This window comes from Pelophylax lessonae (assembly GCF_965119305.1).
Source record: "Pelophylax lessonae genome assembly, chromosome: 8".
Lineage (NCBI taxonomy): Eukaryota > Metazoa > Chordata > Amphibia > Anura > Ranidae > Pelophylax > Pelophylax lessonae.
Genome location: NC_138775.1, coordinates 265,791,917 through 265,813,390, shown reverse-complemented (window position 1 = coordinate 265,813,390; position 21,474 = coordinate 265,791,917). Strand labels below are relative to the sequence as shown.

The 21,474-nt window shown below is 43.2% G+C and overlaps 1 protein-coding gene across 1 annotated transcript in view; it reads left to right on the top strand.

Moving 5' to 3' along the window:
• The window catches only part of LOC309561428 (serine/threonine-protein kinase TNNI3K), a 466,208-nt gene that overhangs the window by 394,719 nt on the left and 50,015 nt on the right, over positions 1–21,474 (top strand). The window contains exon 23 of the mRNA XM_082265332.1: positions 8,750–8,919. Within this exon, the coding sequence (XP_082121458.1) occupies positions 8,750–8,919 (170 nt within the window). The remainder of the gene's footprint in view (positions 1–8,749; positions 8,920–21,474) is intronic.

Here is a 21,474-nt window from a genome sequence, read left to right as displayed (position 1 = left end):
AATACTGAAATCCCATTCACGGTGAATGTGTACTCTACCGGGGAGAGGCACAGGTGCGTCAGTAACCCGTTCCTACCTTGGTTATTATTGAGGAATTTATTTTTTTTACCACTTAAGGACCGGAAGGATTTGCCCCCTTAATGACCAGGCCATTTTTTGTGATTTCTGCACTGCATTACTCTAACTAAAAATTGCGTGGTCGTGCAAAGCTGTACCCAAATTAAATCCTGTCCTTTTTTTCCCACAAATAGAGCTTTCTTTTGGTGGTATTTGATCGCATCTGCGATTTTTATTTTTTGCGTTATAAACAAAAACTGAAAAAAGTATATATATTTTTCACTTTCTGCTATATAACATTCCCAAAAAAAAAAATTAAAAAATCAAAATGTTTCATTATTTTAGGCTCATTTGTATTCTGCTACATATTTTTGGTAAAAAAAAAAAATCCCAATAAGCGTATTTTGGTTGGTTTGCACAAAAGATTTTGTGTCTACAAACTAGGGGAAAGATTTACTGTATGCCATTTTTATTTATTTATTTATTTATTTATTTTAAATGGAGGCGATCTGCAATTTTTAGTGGGATTGCGGCGGACAGATCGGACCCCTAACTGACATTTTTGACACTTTTGGGGGGACCAGTGACATTACTAGAGTAATCGGTGTTAAAAATATGCACTGTTACTGTAATAATGACATCGGCAGGGAAGGGGCTAACTCAGGGGTGATCAGAGGGTTAAGTGTGAGCCTAGGGGAGTGTTTTCTAACTGTATGGGGGAGGGGCTTGTGGCATCAACACAGAGACCTGTGATCCTAAATAGGAGGATCACAGGCATTCTGTGTTCATTCCTGAGAGAACAACAGTCTGCTGTGTTTACAACAGCAGACCGTCGTTCTCTCTCCATGGGGAGCGATCGTGGGTGCCCAATGGCATTTGTGGCCGTCGACCCCATGGATTGGCTTCCCCGATCTGAGGTACAGCGGTTCGCGTAGCGGGCAGTCGGCAAGTTGTTAAGTTGACCTTTAAAATGGTTGTAGATCCATTCTGTATGAAATGGCAGACTAAATGATTTTGCTTTAGGCTTTTTCTCTTATTTCCATTTAATAAAGCGTTTGTAAACCCTTGCATATACCCACTGAAGAGACTAGCCTCAGATGATACACAGATAAAACAAAGCCTCCTACATACAGTGGGTACGGAAAGTATTCAGACCCCCTTAAATTTTTCACTCTTTGTTATATTGCAACCATTTGCTAAAAATCATTTAAGTTCATTCTTCTTCCTCATGAATGTACACATAGCACCCCATACTGACAGAAAAACACAAAATTGTTGACATTGTTGCAGATTTATTAAAAAAGAAAAACTGAAATATCACATGGTCCTAAGTATTCAGACCCTTTGCTCAGTATTTAGTAGAAGCCCCCTTTTGATCGAATACAGCCAGGAGTCTTTTTGGGAAAGATGCAACAAGTCTTTCACACCTGGATTTGGGGATCCTCTGCCATTCCTCCTTGCAGATCCTCTCCAGTTCTGTCAGGTTGGATGGTAAACGTTGGTGGACAGCCATTTTAGGTCTCTCCAGAGATGCTCAATTGGGTTTAAGTCAGGGCTCTTGTTGTGAAGCCACTCCTTCGTTATTTTAGCTGTGTGCTTAGGGTCATTGTCTTGTTGGAAGGTAAACCTTCGGCCCAGTCTGAGGTCCAGAGCACTCTGGAGAAGGTTTTTGTCCAGGATATCCCTGTACTTGGCCGCATTCATCTTTCCCTCGATTGCAACCAGTCGTCCTGTCCCTGCAGCTGAAAAACACCCCCACAGCATGATGCTGCCACCACCATGCTTCACTGTTGGGACTGTATTGGACAGGTGATGAGCAGTGCCTGGTTTTCTCCACACATACCGCTTAGAATTAAGGCCAAAAAGTTCTATTTTGGTCTCATCAGACCAGAGAATCTTATTTCTCACCATCTTGGAGTCCTTCAGGTGTTTTTTAGCAAACTCCATGCGGGCTTTCATGTGTCTTACACTGAGGAGAGGCTTCCGTCGGGCCACTCTGCCATAAAGCCCCGACTGGTGGAGGGCTGCAGTGATGGTTGACTTTCTACAACTTTCTCCCATCTCCTGACTAAGGATGATCGAACTTTTGAAAAGTTGGGATCTTTGCAGTCAGGAAAAACATCTGAACTTGTGTATAGTGGTACTGTGCACAAGTTGTGATGTTTTGGCTGCCTCCAAAAACCCCCAAAAAAATGCCATCAAAAACACACCTGGGCATTTTTTTTTTTGACGCTAGCGTTTTTTTTGGCATTTTTTGGGGTTCTTTTGAGGCAGGCAAAACATCTGAACTTGTGTATAGTGGTATATATACACACATACATATATTTATATACACACCTAGACATATATAGGTGTGATAGTAGCAGAAATATTTTACTGTAAACAATTTCATTAGCGCAAGCATATATTTCTGCTACTATCACACCTATATATGTCTAGGTGTGTATATAAATATATGGATGTGTGTATATACACACCACTATACACAAGTTCAGATGTTTTGCCTGCCTCAAAAGAACCCCAAAAAATGCCAAAAAAAAATGCTAGCGTCAAAAAAAAAAATGCCCAGGTGTGTTTTTGCTGGCATTTTTTGGGGGTTTTTGGAGGCAGGCAAAACATCACAACTTGTGCACAGTACCACTATACACAAGTTCAGATGTTTTTCCTGACTGCAAAGATCCCAAAAAAATGCCTTCTATTAAACCGGCAAGGTGTTACAGGAGCGGAGCCAACCCCCTGTCAGAAAGTTTTCTAATACAAACAATTTTTTTTTCTGGTTCTGGACATGCTACAGAGCTGAAACTTCACATGTACACTTTTTAGACCCCCCAGATCTGAAATCCAAAGTAAAGATCAAAAAATCTCTTTTTTTTTTTTTTTTCAATAATTGGCTTTTTTATCAAAAATGTCAATTTTTAAGAACTTTTTTTTTGTGTGATTTTGTGTCTGGGGGGTCTAAAATGTGTACCTGTGAAGTTTCAGCTCTGTAGCATGTCCAGAACCATAAAAAAAAAGGATTGTTTGTATTAGAAAACTTTCTAACAGGGGGTTGGCTCCGCTCCTGTAACACCTTGCCGGTTTAATAGAAGGCATTTTTTTTTGGGTTCTTTGCAGTCAGGAAAAACATCTGAACTTGTGTATAGTGGTACTGTGCACAAGTTCTGATGTTTTGCCTGCCTCCAAAACCCCCCAATAAATGCCAGCAAAAACACACCTGGGCATTTTTTTTTTTGACGCTAGCGTTTTTTTGGCATTTTTTTGGGTTCTTTTGAGGCAGGCAAAACATCTGAACATGTGTATAGGGGGTATATATAGACATATATGTCTGAATATATACCCCTAGACATATATAGGTGTGATAGTAGCAGAAATATATTACTGTAAATGATTTCATTAGCGCAAGCATTTATTTCTGCTACTATGACACCTATATATGTCTAGGGGTATATATTCAGACATATATGTCTATATATACCCCCTATACACATGTTCAGATGTCATGTCTGACATCAAACATGTCCTCAAAAAAGCACTGGCAGTGGCAGCCCCTGCAGCATAAAAAATGCTTGGCTGATGAGAAGCCATATTCCATTTCCGAAGCTATTCAGAGAAATTATCATTTCTCTATAGCGGTCACCCTTCTATGGAAGGGTTTTGTCACCCTGCCATAGCAGTCACTGCCAGTTAACCCTACACTACACTACGGTCCCCTGACACTTAACACTTTCCCTACAGAAACTAAATTTTTGAAGCTAACTAAAGTGTAAAGGAGCACTCTAACTACACTAGATATCCCTTTCCTGACACTAATAAATAGCTAAATGACACTTTTCAAGTAAAATTAACAGAACTGCTTCCACTCTCTTCCATGTCCAATATAACAATGCTAGGAATATGGCGGGGGCGATCTTATATACTGGGGGGCGTATTCACTAATGATTGGTCTAGGGACCCCCTAGTCACTCCAATCACATTCCTAGCATTCTCCTGCCCCCTCAATTGGCTTTTGCTAATGGTTCTGGTCCAATCACGGGCTTTTAAAGCCCATTTCCTGAAGAATTGCATTTTGGCGGTTCTGGTTACCGAATTCCGAACTTTTTGGGCAAAAAGTTCTAAATTCGGCTGAACCTCGAACACCCAATGTTCGGGCCGAACCGATGGTGGACCCGAACCGTTCAATCATCCCTACTCCTGACTGCATCTCTGGAGCTCAGCCACAGTGATCTTTGGGTTCTTCTTTACCTCTCTCACCAAGGCTCTTCTCCCCGATAGCTGAGTTTGGCCGGACGGCCAGCTCTAGGAAGGGTTCTGGTCGTCCCAAACGTCTTCCATTTGAGGATTATGGAGTGCTCTTAGGAACCTTAAGGTGCCTTGCCACAATTCTGTCTCTGAGCTCTTCAGGCAGTTCCTTTGACCTCATGATTCTCATTTGCTCTGACATGCATTGTGATCTGGAAGGTCTTATATAGACAGGTGTGTGGCTTTCCTAATCAAGTCCAATCAGTATAATCAAACACAGCTGGACTCAAATGAAGGTGTAGAACCGTCTCAAGGATGATCAGAAGAAATGGAAAGCACCTGAGTTAAATATATGAGTGTCACAGCAAAGGGTCTGAATACTTAGGACCATGTGATATTTCAGTTTTTCTTTTTTAATAAATCTGCAACAATGTCAACAATTCTGTGTTTTTCTGTCAGTATGGGGTGCTATGTGTACATTCATGAGGAAGAAGAATGAACTTAAAGCGGAGTTCCTGGCACAAAAACGATTTTTTTTTTTTTGTGCCCCTCCGCTAGGTAGAGCTCACCTGAAAAGGAATTGGATAGTTATTTTTATTTTTTTTGTTTACTCACCTTTTTATTGAAGATCGTAAATACTCACCTATGACTGCTTCCTCCTCCAGCGCCGAGGCTCACCCCGTCACTTCCTGCCTCGCGATGATTCCTGGGAGCTAAACGTCATAGCTCCCAGGAATCAATGCGACGGCACCGGCCCCGCTCGTCATTTCCGGGCGACGCCGCATTCCCCTGCTAAACAGCTTCTGGGCACCGGAAGTGACGAGAGGGGCCGGTGCAGTGCATTCTGGGACACGAAGACGCGGAAGAAGACAGAGAAGAGGACCGTGCCGGCTTCAGCTGCCCACAACAGAGATGGAAACGCTGTGGAAGAAATTTTCAAAGTAAGTATTTCTTCTAAAAGGTAAGTGCGAACCGGGACAGATCAGAGGCTAGCCATTGTGGAATGTGCTAGCCCTGACTGCCCCGGGGGTATGTTCAGCAAAAAATAATTTCTGTGCCCGGAACTCCGCTTTAAATGATTTTAGCAAATGGCTGCAATATAACAAAGAGTGAAAAATTTAAGGGGGTCTGAATACTTTCCGTACCCACTGTAAGTTGTACTTTTTTACCTGCAGTCTTCTCTTCTCTACAGTGATTAAAAAAAAACTGATCTTAAACAGCATTTCTTCAAAAAAAAAAAAAAAAGGCAGAGATCTGATGTCACACACTGCATAGCATAAAGCAGGGAGCTGAGTGTAATCTGAGAACAAAGTGGAGGGAATGGACCCCTCTGCCCCCAGCAGTCTCATTGGGAAGCATGGAGCTGTTAATCATATGCTGTTTGCTAGAGGGGTGTCTCCCAGGACTGCTTAATGTTGGCATAGACTCTCAGAAGTGAAAAAAAAAACATATAGACAGGTACTCAGATGTAAAAGGTGTTTGCAGTGCACCAAACTAAAAACAGCCTTTCTTAATCAGCGTGTGTGATGGTAACCAGGCAGAAGTGGAAGATCTGTAAAAGCTGCTCCTGTACTTCCTGGATACAGCAGAGAACCGTCCGGGCCCTTCCCCTACGCGTGGCGACACAGGGACACGTGTCTTCCTCAGGGGGAAATATGGTCAGGGATAAAGTTGTGGAAAAGTTTAAAGCAGGGTTAGTTTATAGTAACTTTTGTGACATTAAAAGTCCATCAACCATATTTTATGTAGAGAAAACCAAAAGCAACCAAATGTCGGACTGTGCAGGCCAAAAACCAGGAGTTGGATTTATGTTAAAAAATATAACTTTATTAAATACATCACATTAAAAAAAAATTAAAAACTACAATAAAACCAATAACACTGGGGAATTGTACACTTAAGCCAGATGAGATAAAATGCTGTAAAGGCAATCCTCATGCGCCAATGCATTTCGCCATATTGCTTCATAAGGGCTTAAGAGAAATATATAACATATATCTCACTGCAAGGCAGTGCCGGCCAGTATATATTCCCTAGGCGGGTGCCAGACCATTAAGAGTAGCCAATTGGGAACTGTCTCATATGTGAAATAACCAGATAATATATTATGTTATGCAGTGACCGGGCCCACAGCTTAAAATGCAGTCAACCAATTAAACCCATCCAGATGCAGGCTGGGTGAATCACTTGCTTACGACTGCACCGTGGGGTGAATTCGGCTTACATCTCCCTGCTGGCCATAACAACTGAATTTTGAAAGCCCATGGGTCTCCAATGAAGCATAGACATTTGCTGGAGATAGAAATATTGGAAGTAGCTGGGTCTGCTAAAGGCAATATTGTTGGTACCACAAAAAACAAAGTGTATTCATGGTTCAAGACACACCATATATGTTTGTTGGGTTTAATTGGTTGACTGTTTTAAGCTGTGGGCCCGGTGACTGCATAACATAATATATGATCTGGTTATTTATCATATGAAACAGTTCATAATTGACTACTCTTGATGCTCCGGCACCCACCCAGGGAATATACACTGGCCGGAACTTCCTAGCAGTGAGATATAGTGTATGTTATGTATTCTTCATATGCCCTCTGAAGCAATACAGCGAAATGCATTGGCACATGAGGATTGCCTTTACAGCATTTTATCTCATCTGCTTAAGTGTACAATTCCCCAGTGTTATTAGTTTTATTGTAGTTTTGTCAATTTTTTTAATGTGATATATTTAATAAATTGTATTAATTAAAATAAATCCAACTTCTGGTTTTTGGCCTACACAGTCCGACATTTGGTTGCTTTTGGTTTTCTCTAAAGGTTTAGGTTATAAAAAAATATCCCAAGCTTTAAACATCTCACAGAGAACTGTTCAATCCATCATCCGAAAATGGAAAGAGTACGGCACAACTGAAAAACCTACCAAGACATGGCCGTCCACCTAAACTGACAGGCTGGCAAGGAGAGCATTAATCAGAGAAGCAGCCAAGAGGCCCATGGTAACTCTGGAGGAGCTGCAGAGATCCACAGCTCAGGTGGGAGAATCTGTCCACAGGACAACTATTAGTCGTGCACTCCAAAAATCTGGCCTTTATGGAAGAGTGGCAAGAAGAAAGCCATTGTTGAAAGAAAGCCATAAAAATTCCTGTTTGCGAGAAGTCATGTGAGGGACACAGCAAACATCTGGAAGAAGGTGCTCTGGTCAGATGAGATAAAAATTGAACTTTTTGGCCTAAAAGCAAAACGCTATGTGTGACGGGAAACTAACACTGCACATCACCCTAAACACACCATCCCCACTGTGAAACATGGTGATGGCAGCATCATGTTATGGGGATGATTTTCTTCAGCAGGGACAGGGAAGCTGGTCAGAGTTGATGGGAAGATGGAAGGAGCCAATACAGGGCAATCTTAGAAGAAAACCTGTTAGAGTCTGCAAAAGACTTGAGACTGGGTTGGGGGTTCACCTTCCAGCAGGACAACGACCCTAAACATACATCCAGAGCTACAATGGAATGGTTTCAATCAAAGCATATTCATGTGTTAGAATGGCCCAGTTAAAGTCCAGACATAAATCCAATTCAGAGTCTGTGGCAAAACTTAAAAATTGCTGTTTACAGACGCTCTCCATCCAATTTGACAGAGCTTGAGCTATTTTGCAAAGAAAAATTGGCACAAATGTCACTCTCTGGATGTGCAAAGCTGGTAGAGACATCCTCAAAAAGACTTGCAGCTGTAATTGCAGGAAAAGGTGGTTCTACAAAGTATTGACTCAGGGGGGCTGAATACAAATGCACGCCACACTTTTCACATTTATTTGTAAAAAAATTTGAAAACCATTTATCATTTTCCTTCCAATTCACAATTATGTTGCACTTTGTGTTGGTCTTTCACATAAAATCCCAATAAAATACATTTACGTTTTTGGCTGTAATATGACAAAATGTTAAACATGTGAAGGAGTATGAATACTTTTTCAAGGCACTGTATACATATAAATGCAAGCAGTGTAAGTACCTAAATGTAACCTGGCATCAGCCTCTTAGATTCTCCTGTAGAATAGGTTTCAGACTTGGAGAGGGAGAAGCAGCACCAGGATCCACTCAGTTGTGCTGCAGTGAAAGGAGCATGCTGATAGTAAAGAGGATAGGAAGAGTGAGCAGAGTCACCAAGAGGTGAGCCCATCAATCTACTACTTCTCCTTTCACTGTCCAGTCACAGGCTGGGAGAGGGACAAGACCTGTAGGTGATACATAACGACAGCCGAGAAAAAAATCAGGTCTCCTGCTCGGCCATACTGGACTGTCCTCTGTGGCAGACCTGTGTAAATCTCAGAACTGGATGGACAGAAATACAAATCCTTTGGCAGATGAAAACAGCATCCTGATATTTATTTTTGTCTATGTATTTGCGGAAAGTTCAGCTTTAACTGTCTTGTTGTGCCTTCTCATTGCAGTTGATGTCTCCAGCGTCCAGTAACAGCAGCGGTTCCCTTTCACCCTCCGCCTCTTCAGACTGTCTGGTTGGTCGCAGTGGGCCAGGGCGTAGCCATGTGGCTGCTTTGAGGACGCGCTTTGAGCTGGAGTATGCTTTGAATTCAAGAGCTTATGCTGGTTGGCCTCAGAGGTTAGTGAATTTGTATATGGATCAAACTTATGATCTTCATTGTGTTGATATGGTAATATGAAAGTGGTCAGTGCTGTACCAAAGGTTCGTGAAGACAAGCCCCAACGCTGGTCTAAGAACACACACAGTTGCACATTCTTAGTTCTTTCCCAAAGGATTTTCCCATAATTCAGAAAAAGGTTTTTTTTGTACCCTTTTCCCTCTGCCTAGATCACTATACTTACCTAGATCTTGCTCCAAGACCCACAACATTGTTTACAACCCTTCATCAGATATCCACTCCTGTACCTCCTGTGCAGGAGCAGACGACGGATCAAGTAACCAGTTGAGGATTGCAAACAGTGCCCCCGGCCTTGGAGTAAGATCCAGGTAGGTATATATTTTTTGGGTGGGGGGGAAGGATGGGGGTTAGCTAGACCTACTTAGAGCGGTGGGGGGGGGGGGACAAAAGGGTCTTAGGAAAGTTTCTTTACCCTATAAAAAGTGAGATTATGGTCACAAAGGAGTAACTTATAGACATGTGTGATTCGTTATGAATCTAAATTCAAATTTTTTGTTATTTGGAGATTTGATTGTGTCTAAATCATTCATTTATTTCATTTGTTTAATTCATTAGTGCGACTTCAGGGGGTTTTGTAAGTTCAGTAATATGTGTCACACTCTATATTGAAGCCACAGAACATCTAAGTCGCAAGCAAGTCGCATTGAACTAGCAATCAAGTCACAATGCAAATTGGAATGAATCACAATCTTCTGAAATAACTTCCGAAAATAGAAATCGATTTGGAAAAAAGCAATATGAATCCCGAAAAACAAATTTATAACATAATGAATATGAGGGGTTAAATGATTGCCTTAACGAATTAAAACAATTATTTTTTTCCGTCATGCTGTCTATGTATAAAAAAACATGTTGCGCTATCAATATAAAGTGCATAAATTCATAACAATTAATCAATCAAGTAAAACATATAGATATATATATATATCCGACTTACAAATGACTCCTACTTACAAACAGAGGGTGACAACCGGAAGTGAGAGGAAATCTACACCTAGGAAGGGTAATTCACTCCTGTGAAGGGCCATACACACTATAAGATTTTCTGAAGACTTTTTCCTTCAGATTTACCTTGTCTATGTAGTGCAAGGGCCTGCCAGATTGCATACAAATTGAAAGTGTTTAGGTTTGACCTCATATTATATGGTTTTGGTAAATCTAAAGGAAAAAGTCTTCAGAAAATCTTATAGTGTGTATGGCCCATTAGAGTTCTCATGGGAAAAAGGTGTCTCCACTGAAGCTTTATCACTAAGGCCCCTTTCACACAGGCGGACCGTTCAGATCCGCCTGTCCGTTTTTTTGGCGGATCTGAACGGTACCCCCATGCATCTCTATGGAGCATCGGATGGCAGCGGAGACATGTCCGCTGACACCCGATCCGATCCCTCAAATCTGGACGGATGGAAACCCTATATTCCATGCGTCCAGCGGATTGGATCGGATGGGATCGGATGAGAACGGACCGACGGTCCGTTCTCATCCGATTCCCCCATAGAGATCTATGGGGCTGTGACAGCTGTGTCTTCGCACATAGTGCGGAGAACAGCTGTCATTCTCCTGCTCAGCGGGGGATCGGCGGATCGATCCCCCGCTGAGAAAAGCGGAGTCCGTTTGACGGACTTACTGTGTGAAAGGAGCCTAATCCTTGTTTCCAAAACAGCCCAAAATTTTCTAAATCAAGTTGTCATAGGGACAGAAAGTGAGGTGAAATCTTCTGAACAGGGGCACAGACAGCAAAACAAATGGTACAGGGGTATTAACCCTTCTCTATGCTATCCAAAAAATGTAAAAATGATTATTTTGGCTGGAGCTACACTTAAAAAATGTACCTGTTCCGACTTAAAAACAAATTCGACTTAAGAACAAACCTACAGTCCCTATCTTGTTTGTAACCTGGGGACCGCCTGGCCTGTATGTGTATATATATATATATATATATATATATATATATATATATATATATATATATATCATAAACTGTAAATATGAATATGTTAAAAAAACAATCATAAATCATCCAGTAAAGTCCATCAGAAAAAGGAAGAGAAGTGCTCTTGTGCAAAAAGTTCATATATACTCGTGTATCAACAAAAATCCATATTTCAGTGTGGATAGCACACCCAAAAGAGCACACCCAACTTTCAAGCCACTTACCAGTTGCTCTGACCCCAAGATGGGGGTATGGCTGCATTTTATTCCAGTATCACCATGGGATGAATGGATATAAGTAAGGGGCCAAGATTCCAGGATGGGTTACCATACAACAGGGATGTTCAACAGTGGGCTCAGCAAAAGGGAGAGACAGGAGGAACTCATAGTGTACTAATTAAAAATCAAAGCTTTTTTATGAAGGTTAAAACTACTTATAAGAAGGCAGGAGTAAAATTGCATTTAAAACAATTAATCACATGCAGACGCCCCAGCAAATGTGATAAAGTCACCGCTGTAGTTCCTCCTGACTAGGCTGTTTTTTTTATTTACTACAATATGAGTTCCCCCTTTGTCTTTCTCTTTTGCTGAGCCCACTGTTGAAGATTCTGGTTGTATGGTAACCCATCCTGGGGGTGGGGAGCAGATCGGCACTGACACAGCTGACAGGCAGGGAGGGAGGGGGAGAGAGAGGGAGCAAGGAGAGACAGTGGGATGAAGGAGGCACGTAAACTGACCACAATATCAGGGCTCAGTAGTAGGGATCGTCCAATTATCGGCAAAGCCGATATATCGAGGGCCGATATGCACTTACCCCGATATATCGGAATTCGGCCCCCGGCAGTTACCGATATTGCCGATATTGTCGTGATGTCATTGCATATGTTGCACCACGTGTCTCCGCGCACTGGGACAGCTTCTGCCTTCTTAGTCCGCCTCCCTCAGCCTCGTCTGGAGTCGGGACAGTGAGTGTACAACTGTACGTGCACTACAGTCACAGTGTACAGTGTGTTTAACACAGTCGCCGCGGCCACATACTTGAGTCTGGAGTCGGGACAGTGAGTGATTCTCATATAGTACAGTCAGAGTACACAGTGTGTTTAACACAGCCGCCGCAGCCACATACTTACCCCCACCCACAGCTGCCCAGTGCCAGCCAGCCACTCACATACCCACAGGCCTGTACCAGCCAGCCAGCCACAGGCCCTGCCTGTACCAGCTAGACAGCCACAGGCCCTGGGCCTGTTCCAGCCAGCCACCCACCAGAGGGTGCCAGCCAGACACCCACCAAAGGGTGCCAGCCACCCACTACAGGGTGCCAGCAAGCCAGCCACCCACCCACCACAGGGTCCACTGACTCCCCACTGTCTAGCTTTTTTTCTAGCAGTTAGTGATTTAAAATTGTTGCAGTGAGTGCACTACTGCAGCAGTAGTCCACTGACTCCTCCAATCCACTGTCTAGCTGTTTGTTGTTGTCTAGCTTTTTTTTCTAGCAGTTTAATTTGCACTGACTGCAGTGTTAAAAATGTTAATAAACAAACATTAGCATGTTCAGTAACAGATTTGTGTCGAAAATTGTGTTTATTTTGCAAAACTTTAAGTGCCAGTTCACACTGCGTCGCTCCGACTTAGGGGGCGACCTGTGAAGTCGCGTGCAGCGCGACTTCGGCGCGACTTGCAAGGACTTCATAAAATGAATGTCTATGCAAGTCGCCTCCAGGTCGCCCCGAAGTAGTACAGGACCCTTTTTCTAAGTCGGAGCGACTTGTGTGGCCGATACCGATATGCAATGGCCAAAATATCGGTATCGGCAACGAAAAACCGATATCGGTCGATCACTACTTAGTAGCCATTATAAACATGGTCAGTTTACAGAGGGGAGGGCAGCATCAGGTAGGATCAACCAGGTATTTTAGATGATAGAAAGGGCCAAATTAAACAGTACTGTGCTGTATAACATAATTTAAAGGAACAGGATCCATTTTTTTTTTTTTTTAGGGTTACAACCGCTATAAGTTAAAAAATCTTCAGCCTTTAAAACCACTTGAATTTTATGTGTGGCTCTATGATGATGTCTGGGGCTGCATATGACCCCCCCCCCCCCCCCCATATCAAGAAAGTTGACCACCACTGATCTACACAAAGCCAAAATGTTACTTTTGGGTGGACTGTCTCTTTAAAAAAAAAATTCATAAGCTAAAGCCCTATGAATATTCTTCTTACCACAGTCCTCTAGAAAAGAACCAGGTAAAACACTGGAATGCCCGCGTGTTCGGGGAAAAATCACGGGGTTATTTGGAGGTAACGTCTCGCGGGTCAGTCAATTTCTTGCAAATGATGTTGTTATTAATTCCTACCTGCAGAGTTTTGTTATTCATCTCATATCAATTATTCATGTTGTACTCTCAGCCGCCCTGTTTATTCTCACCACGTAATTAAAAATGAAATTCCCCAAACGCGTTATGTTTTTGATCTCTTAGAGGAAGCAAAAAAAAAAAAACTTCTTTTATAAGCAAATGTAGCAAACTGACACCGAAATTATTACTGCACTAATTTATCACCCTGTCGCGTGACAGCAGAACACGGATATCGGGATTTGAGCCTATGGTTTTACAGCTTTTGTAATTATGGTCGGAAATTGGCACACATGCTGATTTTTAATTATGCAGAGAAAGGGAAGGCGTGGCCTAGAGCAACCAATCAGGTTCCAGTTGTCACTTTCATGAGTTTTTCCATGGGTTTTCAGCCCCTGGTATCAAGCCTAAACTTTTTTTATCATGTGTGCAAAACATGCTGCAAAGCCTATTAAAATGTGTTTACAAATCCATGAAAACAGCAATGCAAAGAAGAGAACCCAGCCTTAAAGTGTTACTAAACCCAATATGCAGCTCATACGGTACTAGCTCATAATTAAATACTTCCCTGAGAACGAAGCCATTCCAGTGGCGCCCACTCACCGATGAGACAGCTGACATCTTCCCCGGTGTTTCTTCCCGGTTTGCGGGCTCCGGCGCTGTGAGTGGCCAAAGCTGCAATGACCTCACCGCCGCACATGGGTGCGGGAGGTGTCTGTTTGTGACATGAGCTCTGAAGGTCCGGCACGGTGAGCCTTTCGGATTTTCGGAGCGCATGCGCCAACGACGTCATCAGCTGCATGCACTCTGAATATCTCCTAAACTGTGCAAGTTTAGGAGATATTTACAGTACCTACAGGTAAGCCTATAATAAGGTACAATCACTTTAATGTTTAAAAACTGTGAGGAACTGACTGGCAAGACTGTGCACAATGTCTGTGTTATCTAGGTTTAAAGTGATTCTAATAACTCAATTCTTATTTTTGAAAAATAATAAACGTGTAGCACTGCCCCTAGAGAGCTGCTGAGAATTACACTTCTTGGGTTCCCCTGGGTTACCATTAGCAACTGAAAGCAGACACATGACATTAAAAGTTCTTGACTCAGACAATGAACAGTCCAGGGGATTTGGTTTTTGTGTTTTATTTTAGAACTTGGTTGGGAGAAGGGATGAGTGGGATACACCAACTTGAACTATGCACAATTCCTGAGGACCACTGACTGTAGAATGCGGCAAGGCCGCTGCTTCACCTTGCCACAGAAGTGAAGATAAAGAATATGGACTCTCACTTTGATTACTCTTCAGGGTCTAACTTGGCACCCCCTTTCTCACTGACTCTGTGCCCTGACCTTCTGTCCATTGACACCCTCCTGGAGTGGTCCCCGTCCTGGGCAGACCCCTGGCAAGCTCCCTGGTACTCACAGACACTGTTTTTCCTCAGGTCGCTCTGCCACTTGCTCCACTGTCAGTATCCACATGACCTCTTGGCTCAGCACTACACTTCTGGTCCACTAGGCCAACCACCTGTGACCACCTTCCTCAGCAGCAGGAGGAGAGACCGCCGTCACCCTCCTCCTGGGACCTGGCTTCCCGCCCAAAGACACCCTGTCACATGTGCCCTTGGCTTTTATAAGGTATCCCAGGATGCACCACTGTTTGTGCCTACCCACTGGGACAGTCATAAAAGCCTGTGTGTCACTGGCTGGGTTTCTTCCACTGTTCAACAGGCTCCCCTATTGGACACAGTGGGGACACTCCCTCAGACCAAGTGAATCACATATGGACACATGTAACAGGCCTAACTACTGTGCAGACTCCCCCGTGAAGCAGGCAGAGCAAACTATACTTTCCCTAGCACCTACCTAGGAGGGTGCTACACATGTCATACTTACCTGCTCTGTGCAGTGGTTTTGCACAAAATAGCCCCGATCCTCCTCTTCTCTGGTTTCCTGCTGGTGCTTCTGGCTCCTCCCCCCGCTGAGTGCCCCTATAGCAAGCTGCTTACTATGGTGGCACTTGTGTGTGCTCACTCCTGAGCCGGCCCTGTGTGTCCATAAGATACACAGACTGTGGCTCGGCCCCCACTCGGGTCTCACTGGCTGTGATTGACAGCAGCAGGAGCCAATGAGCCAGTAAAGAGAGCGAGAGCCTCTGCTTTTGTGCACATCCCTGGATCGGGATCAAGCTCAGGTAAGTATAAGGGGGAGGGCTGCATGCAGGAGGTTTTTTTTTTTCTTTTTTTTTTTTATCGTATCATCGAATGCATTAGGATAAAAAACTTCTGCCTCTAGAACCACTTTAAGGGATGGTTTACTCTTGCTTCAAAATGTGGCAATGCTTTGACACGCTTTTTGAAAGCAGCCTAAACGTCAATCAGAGCACCTGTCACTAAATAAAATGGTTACCTTACAGTCCATTTCACTCATATTTTGTATTCTTTGCTTTGCTTCAAAAATGATACCCCATCTTACTTTATTGGTGCTTCAAAGCATCTCTAGAGCCTCCATAGAAGTCTATGACAATGCTCCTTAACAGCACCTGAAGCTAATGAGCGGCTTTTATTCATCGTTAGCTTCGATTTGTTTTGAAGAATGCACTTGGAATCCAACAAGTGAACCGAAAAGATGTCATCAGCAGTCACTTCTGGTTCATGTGTATATATTCTGGGAGTGTTTGGTGCAGATTTCACATCTGGTGTGCACCATGGAGCAGCAGGAAGGTTAGCGGTGTCCAGACTGGAGCATTACAAATAGCAGACGGCACGCATGGTGTGCAACGTGGGAATGCTATAGTGGAAGGTGAACAGAACTGGACAGTGAGGGCTGAGGATCAGCAGAGCTGGGGGACTGGAGCAGGAGAAACTAGCAGATGTAAAACGTGATGCGCAGCATGGGGGCAATATAGCAGGAGGTGAACAGGGACAGGAGAGAGAGGAGGATCAGAAAACCAGAGGATCAGCAGACCTGGGGGTTACTGCTGAGTGGGAATCAGCAGAGCTGTGAGTTACCATTGAGCAGGGGATCAGCAAAGCTGGGGGTAATACTGAGCAGTGGTTCTACTGGGCCCTTTTAAACAAATCAGAAATCAACATATACAGAGCATTTGCCAAGCTTCATTAAAGCTTCAAAAAAAGCATCACAAAAGCATCACTGAACCATCACATAGTTACATAGTAGGTGAGGTTGAATAAAGACAATAGTCCATCCAGTTCAACCTGTGTAGGTGTGTGTGGCCCTAATCATCTCGCATACCCCTGAATGTTCTGATCCTTGAGATGTACGTCAGTCTTTTAAAAGCCACCATACTTCCCACAGAAACCACCTCTTGTGGTAGAGAATTCCACAATCTTGTAGCCCTAACAGTAAAGAACCCCCCACGTTGCCTGAGGTTAAAACGCTTCTCCTCTAATCGCATTGTATGCCCTCGAGTCCTCATGCTATCCCTTCGACTGAATAGCTTTTTTTCTATGTCGAGATCACCATTGAGATTTTTATAAATTGCTATCATGTCCCTTCCCAGGCGTCTCTTCTCCAGGGAGAATAAATCAAGCGATTGCAGACACTCTTCATAATTAAGGTCCTCCAATCCCCTAATTCGTTTAGTTGCCCTTCTCTGGATTCTCTCCAGCTCCAACACATCCCTCCTGAGAACCGGCGACTAGAACTGGACAGAATACTCCAGATGTGGTCGGATCAGAGTTTTATAAAGTGGAAGGATTACAGAAGCTTCAAAAAAACATGTTGAAGCGGTAGGTGCTTTATGTGTGTTGAAGTCGAAGCAAGTGTAAACAAGCTTTAATACATACTGTAACCTGCATCGTTTGCCATTTAGGATCTCTAGAAGGGGTATAAGTCCTAAACATCCATCGCTGGGAGTGCTGTTTTCGGGAGGCAGGGAGCCCCGGCTCCTATAATGGCTTGAAGTGAAAAAAGTCTCCCTATGACCGCACATCCATACCACCCCTGAGATCAGAAGTAAGTGCCATTCTCAGCCTGGACTCCAACCAGGCCTCTCCACCAAGAACTTTGCTCTGCTCCTCTGAGCTTAGTCATGGGGATGGAGGCATAAGGGGGAGTTTTTCTGCATCATTGGCTGTCACTTCAGATATGCAAAAAATGTCAGGTGTGTGCGGGTCTATATTAAGACGATATAAGAAAACAAAGAAGGTGACATCAGAGTGATCAGACCGCAAGGAACTGTAAAATTTAAGGGACAATAATGCTTAACAAAAAATGAAAGCAAAAGACAGGAGTCCAAAGTGCAAAAAGTTACCCCCCCTCCCAAAAACCCAAATAAAAATATCCTTTATTATTATATCATTGTAAAACAATTTGTATGGATGTTCGGTCATAGGGACTTTTTTCACTTCGAAACCTAATACATACACATGGTGAGGGGGACCAGGGTTATGACTGACAAGGAGAAAATTATTGTTTTGATTTCTCAGAATCCTTTGAAAACCTTTTTTGGATCCTAGACCCTGGAGAGCTTTTGTTGGCCAAATCTTACCTGGTAGCCAGGTAAAGGACGTATATTTACTGTTAAAGTAGTGGGCAAAGAAAACCAAACTTCACTGCGCCACAATGTGAATGCCATGTATTGTGTCAGAGGGGTCAGGTTTGAGTTTCCAGTTTGTTAAAGCTTTTGTTACCCTAACACGTCATCAGGGGTGTACCTAGAGCATTTAGCAATTTAGCACCCGAGGCATATCCTATATCTGGCCTCCCCCCCCCCCCCCCCCCAGAATCTATATCTGGCATCCCCCCCCCATGCGGATACTATAACTGACATTAGAAGATCCGAGGCGCAGTGGAGAGGGGGAGGAGTCGAGAGATGGGAGGACATGGGGCGCCTACTGACCCTGATCAGTCAGCCCTGGCCGGGAAAACATCTTGCGGGAAGCGCGATGGGCTCCATTTCAATGACAGGACCCTAGGCAGCTGCCTCCGGCCTGACGGCCCCTTCAATGTGTTGCACCTGGGGCAGACCGCCCTCCCGTTGGTACGCCACTGCACGTCATATTCCTGATATGTGTCTGCTGTACCATGTACTTGTATGATAAAGTCTCCTGATCTCTTCATATTTCTTCCTTTGTGTGAAATCCCTGGTGTTCCTTCCAGCCCCTCTGCTTTCCTATTAAAACTGACACAAATGGGCAGCAGAACAGACCGGGGTCAGTTCAAAAGTGAGTACACCCCTAAGTTAAAATATCCAAATTGTGCCTAATTAGCCATTTTCCCTCCCCAGTGTCATGTTACAAGGTCTCATGTTATATCGATATCTTGTGAAAACTAGCAGAATATTGCTAGTTCAGGAAAGTTCCATTATAAATGGGAACTCTCAGTCCTCTTACAAAGTAGTATAATGTGAGCAAACATCATGACATTCTTCTTTCTGCTTCCCTGTGGCCACTGATCCCAGCGTCACTCACTTGCAGAAAATGCTAGCCCACCTGGCTGCCACCAAACCACGCCTGGCAGATCTTCCTTCCAGTCCTCTTCACTGACTTTATGCCTTATCCTGCTCGACTGGTACACTTCCATGGAGATTCCTCAGGGCAAGGATGAGGACTAAGCCCACTGCTGTCTTCAGGGAGCACTGTTACAGCTGACAGTCTCTCCCCTTGTGTTGTCCCTGCTCAGTGCTTATCTCTACTCACTGTCTGTCTTTGTCCTGCTGCCTCTTCTGAAGGTTCTCCTCCAACTGCCTCCTGTAGTGGGATCCTTCTAGGCCAGCTATCCTAAGCCTCCAGCCTGGGGTACCACCCCTCCTTGGCAGGGGTTTCCTCAAGGGCCACCGACAGCCTCTCCTCAGCACTCCATCTCCATCTTCACAGCCTACTTCTGGGGATTGGCTGAGGCTCCATAAATATTCATGACCACTCCTTCTAACCCCTGCCTTCTAGTTCTAGAAGTTTCTCTAACCTTCCAGAGACCAGGAAAAGACACCAGAGAGCTGCCAGGATGAGTCATCCAACCCTGGCCTCTACTAACCCTGACCCATTTCAGCGACTCAATCCAATGTTATTCCTGGCCAGAATATGCTGTTTCCTACTCTCACACTAGTAGCACACACTAGAGGGTTGCTACTTATAAATTAAATTTTTGTGCCCAAATTGCCATCACTGTCTATTTAAAATCGTATAACAGTTGGATCTAAACCTGGATGTGCACTGTATGCTGTTAGTCCTCAGCCGCTTAACAGAATGTAGAAAAGCAACCTTATAGGATGAGAAAAGTCCTTTTAAAATATGATCTGCTTTCTTAGGGGAACATAAATATATTATAATTATCCCGGATTGAAAAAAATGATACGCCAGTAATCATCTATGCTAATTTTACCACCTGCTTCGATCCTGTACTGAGCTCTCCCCATACCAGCATGTAACACATCCAGTACAGACTCTAGGCTACCACTACTGGCCTTTGAAAATGCTAGGTGCATGGCCATCATGCATTTACTTTTAAAGCACTGTGGGCTGCAATAGCCAGGCAGTAAGAATTTCCACAAAGAGCTCCGCAGTGACAGTCTACATATTTCTTCGGGTGAAGTACATCTTTAACTATATTCTTCACATTAACATTTTTTTACTTTTTTTCCCTAACTTCTTTTGACTGCTCACATCCATCTTTGTGAGCACCGCTTCTCTGAAGTTTTTCTAAGTAATGAGGTACAACAAGTGTAGCGAGTATATAGAACTTCTATTTTATTCATGCAGCGGAATCCACTTGTCAGATAATTGGGATGAACTGACCGTTATAGGAAACACAAGCACCATACACTCATTGTGCTATTAGATGATGCATTCATTTAACAATGCTTCACTCCGGCTTATATGAAGGCAAAGAACAAAAATTAGCATAGTAATAACAGAGAGCTTAGAGGAATTTAGGGAGTCTTTCAAGCCTTTCATATTATAAAGACCATCTTAAGGTTATTGAAATATGGGGCATTTTTCTAGAGAAAGGAACATATTCAATACACGTTACATTTGGAGCATTGTGTATTTGATTCGGGGATGTTCAGTTCTGCTGGTTTGCATAGATGAAGAGGTTTTTTTTTTTTTTTTTTTTTTTTTTTTTTATTCCGTTTAATATTGGTCTTGACAAAAAGCTTCTTGTCTTCAAAGGGTTTGGAAACTTGTGACCGGTGTCCAGGAGTGGACTGAGAGCCTTCAACCTGGAGGCCAAACACAACCAACCAGCTCTTTCAGGGTGGGAACAGATTTCTATGGGCTAAAGAAAGTGTACTAAGAAAAGTGTTCCGTGGTGATTGATTGACATGGTGAACATGGGTGGTGGACATGGTAAAAGGTGGGTGTTCCTAAAGGACGTGGTTTATTGAGACACATCTTTCAGCATCAACTTGCTTTGCGGCACTCTACATTCATTCACGACTCACATGACATCTCAAAGCCACAAAATAAACTTAGTGCTACAGCATTTCCCTCCACCAGTTGCTGTGATCAGAGGTCTGTAAATGGAGCGGGTAGCTATATAGGGGAAAAAATAGAACTCAATGTTCCAGAAAATAGTGGACTTTAAAGGCACAACAGGAGGCAGACAAGTGTTAAAAGCAAAAATGTTATTAGAAACACTAAAATGTCATTTAAATCTAAAAAAAACAACTCCCTAAGGGGAACCACAAATTGCAAAGACAAACCCCAACTCCTGCTATCAATCTATCCAATGAGGACCCGAGACAGCGGCTGGAGCCGCTGGGCTTGTGCTCGTCGCTGGAACAATCGGGTTCAGGTAAGAATAAGGGGGGGGGGGGGGGCTGGAGGACAGCTGTAGCACCAAAGGTTTTTAACCTTTATGCATAGAATGCATTAAGGTAAAAAAAACCCTGAGACTTTACAACTCCTTTAAGCTTTACTGTGATATTAAAGGTCACCTTTAATGTTTATTAGGGTATCATGAATGAATCCAATAAAAAATATGTGCATCGAATACGATTTTAAGGTTAGGTCTCAGGGACATGTGTGTTTTTTTTTTTGTTTACTTGTTTATGGTGCAAAATACTGAAATGTACCTATGTTGAAAAACAGCTTACTGCTAAATAGTTACATGACAGATATGAATTATACAGTAAAGCATTATAGCTTGGGATAAGTTGAGAAGCAATCCAGGTATTAAACATTTTCATCATTATAGTAGCCATGTATATTATGGAGAATATATATTATTCCTGGTACAGTGAACGACAGC